The sequence below is a fragment of the Ptiloglossa arizonensis genome, chromosome 3 (assembly GCF_051014685.1).
Source record: "Ptiloglossa arizonensis isolate GNS036 chromosome 3, iyPtiAriz1_principal, whole genome shotgun sequence".
NCBI lineage: Eukaryota > Metazoa > Arthropoda > Insecta > Hymenoptera > Colletidae > Ptiloglossa > Ptiloglossa arizonensis.
This window is the reverse complement of record NC_135050.1, coordinates 13,236,806-13,249,680: the sequence shown is the minus strand read 5'-3', so window position 1 is coordinate 13,249,680 and position 12,875 is coordinate 13,236,806. Positions and strand designations below refer to the sequence as shown.

Sequence of the window (12,875 nt, the reverse complement as noted above, 5' to 3'; positions counted from 1 at the left end):
TTTCAATGATAGGAAAATATGACGACGAGAAAATTTTCCGAGTCATATTTCTCGAGATTGAAGGTTATCGATATTTTTTTAACAGGATTGCATATTTTTATCACAGTGTTATATTATTACATCGATTATAACTAATTACGATTAGAATTTTCGTTTTTCGACAGTTTTATTTCTGGAATTTATCTTTCTATTGCCTATTCACGTTTAATTTAACAAGGGTGCAAAATTTACTCGATAGATATTTTCATAAATTTACATACGTTTAATACTTGCATAATTAATGTCAATCGTTCGTGTCATCGTTGCTGTTCTTCGCGTTCTGTTATATTTCCCAAGAACGCAAATCTACGTTTTGATATTCCAGTACGCCAGATATCGATACCTCGAATATCGGTTTTTCTCGAATACTGGTTCGTTAGAGCTAAAATCGGTGTAAAAAGGCAATTAATATGAGTTTAACTAACCTTGAATGTAACAAGACAAAAAAGTAAGTAACTCGGTTGATGAAACATAAAATGGTGGAATTCCATTAACGATGCCAATTGATACGCTACATATCGAAACCTGTTACCGAATGACGCCCAATGCGAAAATATCATAATCAGAGCGACTTGTTCCGTAATTGACAGCAAAGAATAAACTTAACAAAATGAAACAAACGGTATTAAGAACGACCCGAAGGGTGACATTCCAAGATTAGTAACATTCCAACTCCTGCTAGTGGAATTCTATTGATAATACTCGACCAGTATCGAGTAGCTTAACGAATGATAAATTTCTAACATGTATCGAAGTAAGTAGACATCTTTAGAAGTACGATATTCAATATTAATTATCGAATACAAATTACATTTGATAGTAAACCGTTAATGTATATTATAATTTAGATTATAATAATTTAGATTTTCTATATAATTTCTTCTACTCGCGAATTCGCTTAAAATTTTTTCTTTAGCATCGGTTAGTTATTCGAATTGCGTCAATTTCACAAAAATGTTACAAACTGCGAGCAGCTTAACGTAATCAGAAAAATTCGATTTTAATAAAATAGAACGATTTTTGAAAGACATTAAAACGGTTGTACATTTAAATATACAGGATTATTAAACTGGACTTCTTTGCACAATTATCGCAATTGTTTCTTTATGCTTTAATAATACTAACTCCCTACGCGCGTATCTTTTCACGTACATATGCACGTATCCTTCTGTTAAGTAATTCAAAGAGGAAAAATTGAATCGCCGAAGCGTTGCGAATTTTGACGGTCTATTTTTAAAGCGTTCGAACAGAGCAACCTGTGCAAAGGCTTCTTCGAGCTACACGCAGCGGGAAGATTAAAAGAATCACTAGGAGAGTTCTCCGAAGTGGGCTCGCGGTCGTGTTATAAATCTCGAAATTTAAATCCAATTTAACGCGGTCTTACGAGGGGACGAGGTGGTTGTAACAAGGCACAACGAGTGTCGTCCGTTGTTCTTTCCGAGGATCCTTACCGGCTAGACGGATCTGAGCTCGTATGGTTAATGTACCCTCAAGGAAGAACCTCGTCCTTTTAACTCGTTGCACCGGTAAGGCCAGTCCGCGATTTCATCGTTCTGCGTACGTCTTCGTGCACTCCGACTCGCGTTCCTCTTCGTGTTCCTCGTATGGTTCGGCGTCATCGATGCGGATAAGAGGATTTACTTGGCCGAATGATCCACCCCAAGGTTTCCAAGTAACGCGTACCCACATTACGCTGCTGGCTAATACGGTAACGCGATAATCGCGATCGCGAACCTGACGAACTTTGTAGTTGTTACAATATCCTCGAGGACACGGTTTTGGGCCGCCATTCAACTCTTTCGGGTTAAGGAATTCAAACACACTTTTCGTATTTTAATTTCAACTCTTCCGCTGATTTAAAATTTCTTTCTTTTTATTCATCATTGTACAAGGAAAAGGTACCGTAATTATATAATGTATAATTAGAAACATTTTAGAATTAGAATTCAGAAACAAGTTTTATCGCGAAAGAACACGTTTGTACATTTTTAATTGAAAATCAATTTTATCGTGGAAAATCGCGTTCGATGATCTTTCATCGTACGATAGTACACAAATTCTATCATGGAAATTTTAATACTTGTACACGTCTATTGACACGATCGCGTGTAAACGGTTAAATGGATTTCAAATTTCGTATTTAAGTTTTCTATCCTCGTCGCAAAATCTGATTCGATTTTGAGAAACATCGGTCCAAGGATGACGATGGTCATCTCTTGTAGCTCTTTAAAAGTAAAATATTTAAATGGTTATTTACGAGATAGATAGTTTGCATGTAGCGATGAATGCAACATTCGCGTAGAAAAGAAAGAGAGAAGTAGAACGAATTTTCTGCTTTTTTTTTTAACAATAGCTCGATCAATTTTAATGTATACAAATTTCCAAAGATAATTTATTCGAACAACACCCGGCGCGCGCTTTTGCCAAGCAATTTTATTTGTATACGTTGATATTTTATACGATAGCCTTTAAAATACGACTGACTGGTAATCAATCGTGATCAAAGGTACAACTTTCCAAATTAATGTTCACATTAATTTCGTTTAAAGGAGTCTTCCTTGTAGAAAGTTCCGTAATAAAGGTGAAAACATTTCAACTTTGTACAAGTGGCAGTTTTTTCTGTTACAATCATTTATTTCTACACTTTTTGAAATAATTGGAGAATTACCTACTTAAACGATTGTATTATTCACAGTCACTTGTCCGAAGGATAAGTATTCGGTGCTTGAAAAATCTAAATGTGTTCCATAAAGTAAAGTTTCGATGAAATACTTAGTATTTCCTCCATCTTGCTATTTGATTTCTTTTCGAAGTTTTTTTTCGAAATGATATATTACTTTTATTATCGTTATTATTGTTATTCGTTTTCTCGATCACTGCACAAGTACAATATACACGTTAACAGTTACGATTCAATTACGCGTAATTTTTCAAATGTATATTATTTAATTTTTGTTCGATAAATTCCTGTAATTTGTACATACAGATAAAATAAAACAATCGTTATTTCGCATTGTGCCCTGTAATAAAAATACGACACGATTCTTTGAAATTTCCTCTACAAAATAAAATTTTCCAAAGTGGACATTTTATAATTAACATTTTAAAGAGTCGTTAAAGATCGCAGTGCGAACTCCAATGACAAATTGCTGTCGCTGTCTTACGCACAATCGATCTTTATAATCTGTTAAAATATTATTTGAGTCACACTTCTGCAGACGTAAATTTGCAAGTAAGTTAAGACCGATTTTATTTATGGGATGTGCTTCTTTCGAAGATACATAAATCTCTCTGAGATTACCCAAGACCGACCGTTTCTGAATATGGACTGTACTCTGTGTTTGATTTGCGACTGCTGTGCTTGCCTTGCCATATAATTCAAAGTACTAAATTCTCTTCAAATTTTCCGTACATTCTACAATTTTGAAAATGTTAGAAGAATACGAATATCCTCGTTATTGTTCGATTCTATGGTAAACTCATCTTTTATTTCCTCGATTATTTCATTATCAACACCATTATTTATCGATCGGTGGACCATTGTTTTTAAGTAACTCAGCAAGAAGGAATCTATTTATCTTAATAGTAACGCTTAAGAAAGTAACACTTATCGTATTCAACATCAAATAGATACCGAATATTTGTATTATCTTCGTCTCTATGAAGGGATCTTTGTCGATATTAGTGGTCTCGTGTTGACAACCTTAAACCGATGTTTCTAAACCAATTTCTTCGTTTAGATTAAATGTGCTGCGAAGAGACTCGCGATATCGAATGTTTGTATCTAAAGGATAGATCGTAGGAGCTAAGTATGTTGATTAGATATTTTTTGTTTCTCTCAATGAATGCTATAAACCCTTGAAATTATGGTCCCTTTTCTTTACTACGAGTATATTTTCATTTTCACTAGGCAAATAAAAGGAAAGTAATAGAGAAGCGGAATGCATTCGCGTTAAAAACTTTTTATACCTCTTGTTTAAATTACTATAGGCTATCGGACCTGTCGATTTCGTTTCCAGACCTCATTGAGAAAATATAACACGAGAACGGTACGGTTGACCGACCGTAGTAGCCGAGCTCGTGGGTCAGTTACCTGAAATGAGCCGTACCGCAACATTTACAGGCTCAACGAGATATTAATTATAAAGTGCTAAATAACTTATACCATAGAGAAAACTTCAAAGAATCGGATCATCAATTTCGAATAATTATCTAAGGAAATAGTATTCAAAAATTTTCAATGTTAATATCTCATATAGATTACTCTGTAAATTAATTCTTTATCTATTTCGAAATGCTTAACATAGCGTGTCTGAGTTGCAATGTGCTAACAATTTCGTCGAATGTAATAAATACTTTTAGGAAACAAACCGCATCTTCCTGTTAGACTATTATTATCGCTCTGCTAACAACGTGATAATAGTCGAAGGACTATTATCGAGGATCCAGCCACTTTTCGACAAATTAAAACCTTTCCTCGGACAATTTTCCAAAACGCCTCCAACAATCATAGACTGTGGGCGATGCACGGTCCACGAATGTTTTCTTTCGCGAGAGAGAATGCTTGAAAAGTGGAGCGCAGAAGGGCGGAGTTCTCCCCCATTATCCCTGTCAATGCCCTTGTGGTCTTTGAGTAAATAGTCTGTCGGAATTACAGTAATTTTTCTGTCGAAAGTCTCCTTTGCGTATTCCCCGGTTTTCAGAACCATAAGAGACGTAAACCAACCGAAATCGGTAAGCCGTTGCATACGAATACACTGTAATCAGCGGCTAGTGTTAACGAACACGAAGTATTATTAGCTATATTTTGTCACTTTCATGCTTTTGTACGAAATAATTACAGTGATAAATAAACAGAACCTGGCAGACACGATCAGTATGTTCGTTCGCAACTTCAGGATGGAAATTATGGTTTAAATTTTCCAGCTGCTTTAAATATAACTTTTAATAATAGTTTGAAAGTTCTGTTCCTTTGTCCGGGTAAATATCCAGGACACAAGTGAAAAATAAATTTCATCTTGATTGGTTGAATGTAACATTTATACACGCTACTGGTAACCAAAGTACAAATCATTGTATGTATCAAATGAAGTTGTAATTATAAAGTTAGACATTTTTTTTGAAGTATCAAGTAAATGTTAATGAATGACTTTTGAGTAAGAGAAATAAAATGATAAATTCAGACGCAATAATATTTTCCGTTTACTAATATTAATTTATATTTAATATACTAATATGAATTTTCAAGCGACGTAACAAATATTTCCAGCACTCCAGGAGAAGAAAATATTATACATCGTTTGTACATGATGTTTAAATTTTACGATTTTGGGTTAACGGTTCCGCATATATGAACATCGATGTAATGATTGACCTACTTCACTATTCACTTATAAATTCTTGATAAAAATTGAATTGAAGTTAAATATGAATTTTATAAAAGTATAAATATGATTGAAGGAAATAAAATTACAAAGTTACAACTTTCAAATTAAATTTTTTTTACCATACTCCGTCATTTCCTATTTATATTAGATCTTATACAACTCGATAACTTTTTCTTACAAATAGATTTAAATTGATAAAAAAATCGAAGAACAATAATGAAACGTTACTGTTATAAAGATTTGAAAGATTAAAAATATCGAAAGAATTACACATTGAACATATTTATAGGAAAAATTAAAACAAAACTATTTTTGTATCGATTATTAAAAATCCTTATATCGAAAGCGATAAACCATCGATGATTATTTATAGATCAATAATAAGAGTGTTATGAACAACAAGACTTCCTTATATCCAACGACAATGCTCGAATTGTCTTTCGAATTTACTCTTCCTATCGGAGCAACAAAGTATGGAGTCAGCAAATAGTCTGATAAAAATACGAAAAAGTCACAATGGTATCATTTTTCACACATACAAGAGTTTCCAATAATATACACTGTCGGTGACTATATTTATCTCGAATTATCAGAATTCTCTTACATTCTGGAGTAGCTATCGCTCGAATCCTCGCTACCTACTGCATTCTGATTCAATTATTTCGACGATTCTTGATTACTTATTAAACAAATGCATTAGAATTTAACACGATAACGCATTAATAGCATTCATTATTTTGCGTACGAAATATTCCTTATTCGTTTCATTTCAGTGACAAAGAATATACTAATAAAACTACAAAATAAAATAAAGAAATATCATTTAAAAGTAATCCATAGAAGAAATAATTTTGTAACGATTAAATTTACGTATTGACATAAATTTAAATTTATCAAGCGTCAATACATTTTCGTAGATTGTCATAAGAGTGGTACTTTATTTAATTCTCCGAGCAATAAAACAATTTTCAATAAAATTTTGTTTAAAGCGAGTATCAAGTAATTCGAATATTTCATGTACGGTTATTAGAAATGGTAGTAAGAATAATTTCATAAATTTGAAATTTACATATTCTTCGCGATATTCGTTCCCGCTTTCGCTTATTTAGTAAAATATAAGAAACGAAACGAAACGATCGATCGATACCTGCCTAAGGGATTTATACCTAAGACTATTGGGTCCGTTAGGCTCGGTTAGTAACCCGAATCTACCTGAAAACGAAATGACACCAGTCGTTGCAGTTCGTTTATTGAAGAGGACGAGGATCGATTCCACAATCGAAACGTATTGCCAGTGATAGGTACCGTTATTGTACAACAATGAGTATTCCTTGAGGATTCTGCCTCGGTTCGTCGAGTAATCAGGGTTGTACCTGACTACTACGAAGTCAGGTGTAACTAAAATTTTGTGACAACTTGTGCCAACCATAACTGAAATAAATCTTCGAATAACTTGACACCTATCTACCTACGAGAGTTAGCTTTAACTTTGTATTCGTACAGTTTTGAACCGTAAAATAATATAGGTACATTAGTTTATTTCTTTGTTTAAACTTGCTTACGTTAAGTACTCAAGAAGATCATACAATATTGCAGAAATCGAAATATTTGATTCGAAGAGTTCATTTAACAACTTTGTCGTTAACGACACGAACTATTTCAAATTGTAAATCGTGAATTAATTGTAAAATTGGGTAGTTTGGAGCGCGAAAGGTTTGTTTGTAAGTAGGGATGTTGATTTTTGGCGAATAACATCGTGGAGGAAAATAATACAACTTTTCGATTATTCATAACGTGGTCCAATATATTTAACGAATTATTTTTCAATATGTATTTACAAAAAGGCACTATCATGATAAAATTACGTTCACTTTTATTTCAATTCGAACGTCAATGAATGCAATTTATCCGCTTTGATTTTGTTCAATATATACTGTTTACAATATTTTTACAAGTCATTAAAATACAATGCGACCTTCCACAGCTCGTGGTTTATGGAGACATTGTTTAAATATTTGCTCGAATTTATATAAATATTTTAATTCTCGGATGTCCTTTTCCAGCACCGGTCGAATCGTTAATATTTTCAGTGTTGATAACATTCGTAAAATTTACAACAAGTCAGTTCATCCAGTATTAACGTCTGATATTTTTATAAAAGTTTCTAATAGAGTTTTATCCGATACCGGAATATAATATTTTCTTGAGAAGAAAAAAAGAAAACAAAAAATGAACGCGGTATTAAAGTATTTACGTTGATGTGAACTATACACCTGTCGAGGTTGCACAACATTTCGTTGAGCGTTCAATTAAAAATGAAAAATTCTTGTAAGGCACTCTGGAATGCTGCATCCTTCGAGGATGCTCGAACGATTGATTTCATCTAATGTCGATACGACATCATCTTACGTTCTCTACAGAATAAACATCTACGAAACTCCGTTCCATATATATGTACAAGTCGACCGATAATAGACTTTGTCGACGATCACACCATTAACTGTTTAAGTATCTCGAAAACAAAGGACTACCGTTAATCTACAGACAAAAACGCCGCGCTTTCGTCGGTTCGTAAAATTACATCTGTACAATATTGATATGACTAGATCACAGTTAGTGGAACAGCCGCTGTTTGTCATCTTCTTTTGGTCCTCTCTTTCGCTCCTGACTTTACTTCTGTAAATGAAAAAAAGAAAAGAAAGTTAAATTAATACGCATCGTCGCAACCCGTGTCGTGAAAATAAGGTACGTAAAACCGAGTTCAATATTCGAACGACGAACACAACGTTCCTAGAGATTTAACTTTGGTCTACCAGTTGCTCGTCTTCCATCTCCCTTTATTTCCACCGCTATCATAGCAACGAAACACGAATTTTAACGACCAGTTTAATTGTGTTTGGCCGCCAACCTCTGTGCTCTTGTCATTGCACATTTGCATTAGCAAAGACGACACGATACCAGTTTATAAATTTATTCCCGACGAAATCAGGACTCCCGAAGGTCGAAAAGGAGACGCTACAGGTATACAAGCGAGAAAAGCAGGGGATGATTTCAGGTAAGGGCAGTTTTACTGGAAGGGACTCTCGTCTCGTTCTCCACGGGTAAAACGAAAAAGAAGAAATCGAAGGAGACGGATAGAAGGGGAGGGGGGGAGAGAACGACAGAGACGAAAGAATAGCGTACCGGTTCAAAAACCCACAAAAGGGAGACTGAAATATCCTGAAAGATGCATTCAGGTTAAACGCAGCAGGCGAAATCGTCTCTTGTCAAGTGGAGAGAGGGAGACAGAACGAGTGGAAGAGTGGGGAGAGAGCGAGGTGGTGGGGAGAAGTAACGAACCGAAAAACCGAGTAAGATAGGGAGCAAGAGAGAAAAAATCCGCGGGAAAGAACGTTAGGAGTTTCGAAGGGATGTCGAGAAAAAGTTACGTCCATCAAGATTAGAGTCGTACTTGGATATGAGTTTCGATGGACGATCTATTTTTGTTCGATTCTTGAGAACCGCTGACAATGACTACCGTCGTAAGAGAGGATTAGCGGGAAGTCTACTGCGTTTGAAAATATCGATCCATTTTCCGTTACGCGATGCACCAATTTGGTACAAAGGTGACGATCCAAGTATTGTAAAATTATTTCTACGAGAGATCGTTCTGTACCGATCAGTTCGGTCTCGTACGAGATTTGAAAAGAGAAGAATCTTGCGATAATTATCAATCGCGAGGAACGACCACCTTTCGGACGTGGAATATATTTTACGAGAACTTTCGACGAAAGTGAAACCATGGAAAGTGAAATGGATTTTTCAGCTCCCAACGGGACATTGTGCGCAGCTCTGTCGCAGAAGGTGGTAAAATGTTCGGAGGAGACGAATCGGACGACTCGGAAAGTTGAAGGGTGTGGAGGGATGATAAAACGGTAGAAGGACCGGCGCACACACGCACACGCGTACACACAGGCTGGCATGCGTGTTAGTACACAGTGAAAGAAATCGGGCACAAAAGCGTCGCTTCTCGAATGTATACTCGGTACCCCTCTGAATGGAGTCTGCGATTTGAATGGCTGGAGTTTCAGCGAGGGGTCGCGCGCGCCATTGTGATGGGGCAAGGTCACAAATCTGGTCGGAAACTCCTTTGAACTTCCTCGGTAACGCGGATGTTACCTCACGGGCAAAATTTACGGTCGTTGAAAAGCGAGGGAGGTGAGAAACTTTTAGAAAAAAATCCGAGTGTGACGCAACGTTGAGTAACTGGAATCTTCGGTGGTGAAACCGAAAAACTTTCGCGATTAAATTTACAGAGAATATTGACAAACGTGAACCACGCGTCACGGAATAGTACGCGTGTGACAATACAATTGCACCAACTCCAGCAAAGAGTAATTTCCTCGTTGCGAATACACAGAATGGATAGCATTCTATTTAACTTACGATTATAATATACGCAGTATTACTGTTTCGTCGTAGAAATATTTCCTATTGAACGAACAGCGAACGATAGTCGCACCGTATATTTTAAGAGAGAAAAATATCATCGAGTAAAGTCGAGAGTTCGTTTCGTTGTTTTCCGTTTCACGGTTCGTGAAATGAACAATTTCGTACACTAGAGAGATCGAATGGTTTACGCGTGTGGTAAAAACAGGTAAGGAAATTAGAAATGTTAAATGAATCACGACACTAACCTTTGAGGAAAAGAAGGACCAAGTCGGAGCCGACTTCGACACCGCTCCTCTCATTGACTTTGTTGCCACCAAGAGATAACGTCCAATAGTTCTTCGTCCTCCGGACTCATGGGTTCGTAATTATCGTAACCATCGGAATGCGTCGCGTAAAGAGCACCGGAGGTTCCCCCGTAGCCTTGACTGCCAGCTGACGATGCTTCGGAAACGAAACTAGGCGTTGGCGAACTCGAGGCTTCGGAACAGGGCGCTGGCACAAACGTTGGGCTAGGATTTTGTCTCAGATGTTGATGTCGGTGCAGGTCGGGGCTGTGATGTCGAATCTCGTTACTGACATTGCCACGGAGTCTTAACTCGGGCGAGTGGTGATTGGGCTCGACGCCGATTCCGTTACCAGAGCTACACGTGGACGACGAAGACGAGGTCGAGGAAGGTGGCGAGGACGTCGGCGACGATACACTCGTGACATCTGAACCACTGTCGTGATCTTCCAAGAGACGTTGGAGACTCCTGATGTACTCGACCGCCATCCTGAGGGTTTCAACTTTCGATAACTTTTTACTACCGGCTCTGGATCCACCGTGGGTGCCAGCCGTACTTCCTCCAAGAGCCTGTGCCACACTTTGGGGTATGTGTTGCCTCAAAGTGGCGAATCCATTATTCACCTGCTTGACACGATTACGTTCACGCGCGTTTCTTCTCGCTACGGATGCTGGCTGATGGGGAACCGTGCCATAGGGCCCGGTCGCTTGGCCGTAAATTTTTGATCGTTTGCAGCCGTGTTGCTGCATCGTCTTGATGTCATTTGCTGGCATACTGTTCGTGGAAACAATCACGTTACCGCGGTGATTTTGAGCACTGGTTGCAGAAGAACCATGGAGATTATGGTGATGATGCTGTTGCTGTACGCTCAACATGATGGGCAATACGTTCCCCTCCTTCGTTCCCACTAAGGTCATATCACTGATCCGATTCCCCCCCACTACAAGAGCAGGAGTGCGCGGCAGCGCGTGCCAGATGACCTTCAGGAATAGAATCCTCGATGTATCGAAGTACCAGGCTGCCGTCCGATCACCGTGACAGTGTTACCCTCTTTGACGATTTCCCCTTCTCTCGCGACACCTTGGACAAGTACACACGACGTGTCGAACGAATTCAAGAAACGAAATGAAACCTCCGAATCAAGACGAGTTATTGCGCGAGTTAGGAAAGTAGAAAACTAAACTGCACCCTCGATGCTGATGGTACGGACCTGGCTCCCGAAATGCCTTGCAAAGAAGGGTTCGAGGCCTTATATAGCCAGGGCGGGCACGCGCCTATCCCCTCCATGGGGCCTCATACTCGATCTCGGGCCCTAAACCCCCATCGTCTCCCCCTCCCTCCCACCCTACCGGCTTGCAGCGCCTCATACCCCTGTACGTCCCCACCACTACCGATCCAAAGGCCCTACAACGCCCGAGATTCTCATCTTTGTGAATTGCCCTCGTGCTTTTGCGTGCCCGTTGGAATCTATTTGCTGATTTGGATATTTAAGGACGATACCCTTCGTCGTTATCGACGCGATAACTTAACTTGTGGTTCTCGTTTCTTGGAAAATTGTACAAGCTCGCGCGCGGCATTCAATTCCGAAGATACGTCCAAGTGTGTTCGAAAACGTGTTCGCGGTGAACAATGTTCAAAAGCATCGAGAGAAACGAATTTTCTACATCGGGGTGGTGAGATCGTGCTTTCGATGGTATCTCGCGCGTGTTTCTAAATACGAAGAAATATTGATCACTCGATGAAGAGAGAATCCGGTAACGTTATCCGCGATTGTAAATGGAAAATTTCCGAAACGGAGCAAGCGGCGCGTAACTTGTTCAAAAATGGAAACAACCTTATCCGAAGATTTAAACGTTAAGATAAAGTACTCGGACGTTCACGAGTAAAAATTAGCATCGTTCATCGACTCGATCTCGTTACGTTGCTAATTTACGCTGTGTTCCCGAAATTCCGAAATCACCTGTATCGAACCATCTCCCCGATACAGCGCGCACATGCTCCGAAATCTGAAATCACCTTGCAACGAACCCCAAAAATTCGTGCACGCGTGAGAGACACTGCCACACACGTAAGAAGGGTCCACATCCCCACCGAGTGCCCGGTGTCTCGGGGATCGAAATTTGAACAGTTACCGGGAGAAAGAAAAGCTGGTCCAGAGATCGAGCGAGCCGGCTGAGAGAGACATGCGCACGCACCGAGCCACGCTAGAAGGAGAGGATGCTCGGAGAAAGAAGGAAGAAGGAGAAGCGTGCTGAAGAAGAAGACGAAGTAAGAAGAAGAAGCAGAGGAGGGGGTGGCGGCTGAAGAGAAGCTACGCAGCAAAGAAGGTTGGGACCGACGGTGGAGTTAGGGGGGTACAGAGGATATGTGGGCCCAAGTAGAGGTAGGGAAGTTGGGGGCAGCGGCGTCACGGGCACATCAGTGTTGTGGAAGAGGGCAGGGGGTGTAAGACGTGAGCCGTTCTCCCCACTATCGGCTCGTGGCGCGCGCCGATCCCCATCCATCGACTCTCTCCCCACCAATGGCTTGGTTTTATCCGCTCCGTACGAAGCGTGCGCGTGCGTGCGTGCGTGTACTGGGGCGCACGCGTGCTTGCCAGGCCGCGTGCTTAAGGGGAGCGTGTATGGGGAGGATGTGCGCGCGCATAGCGCGCGTGGATCTACATCTGTGTACGTGCGTACGTGCGTGTGCGCGCTCACGCGTGGAACAGGTATATGCCCTGTTCTTTTCTCCC

The 12,875-nt window shown here is 39.3% G+C and overlaps 1 protein-coding gene across 1 annotated transcript; it reads right to left on the bottom strand.

Annotated features, from left to right (window-relative positions):
* Nucleotides 1-10,152: 10,152 nt before the first annotated feature.
* LOC143144399 (uncharacterized) lies at nucleotides 10,153-11,058 on the bottom strand. Its single transcript, XM_076306757.1, has one exon. It carries the CDS (start codon nucleotides 11,056-11,058, stop codon nucleotides 10,153-10,155), a length of 906 nt encoding a protein of 301 aa, XP_076162872.1.
* Nucleotides 11,059-12,875: the final 1,817 nt, after the last annotated feature.

Excerpts from the sequence above, each read along its gene's own strand:
- LOC143144399 (XM_076306757.1), bottom strand. The coding sequence starts at position 11,058 with ATGACCTTAGTGGGAACGAAGGAGGGGAACGTATTGCCCATCATGTTG.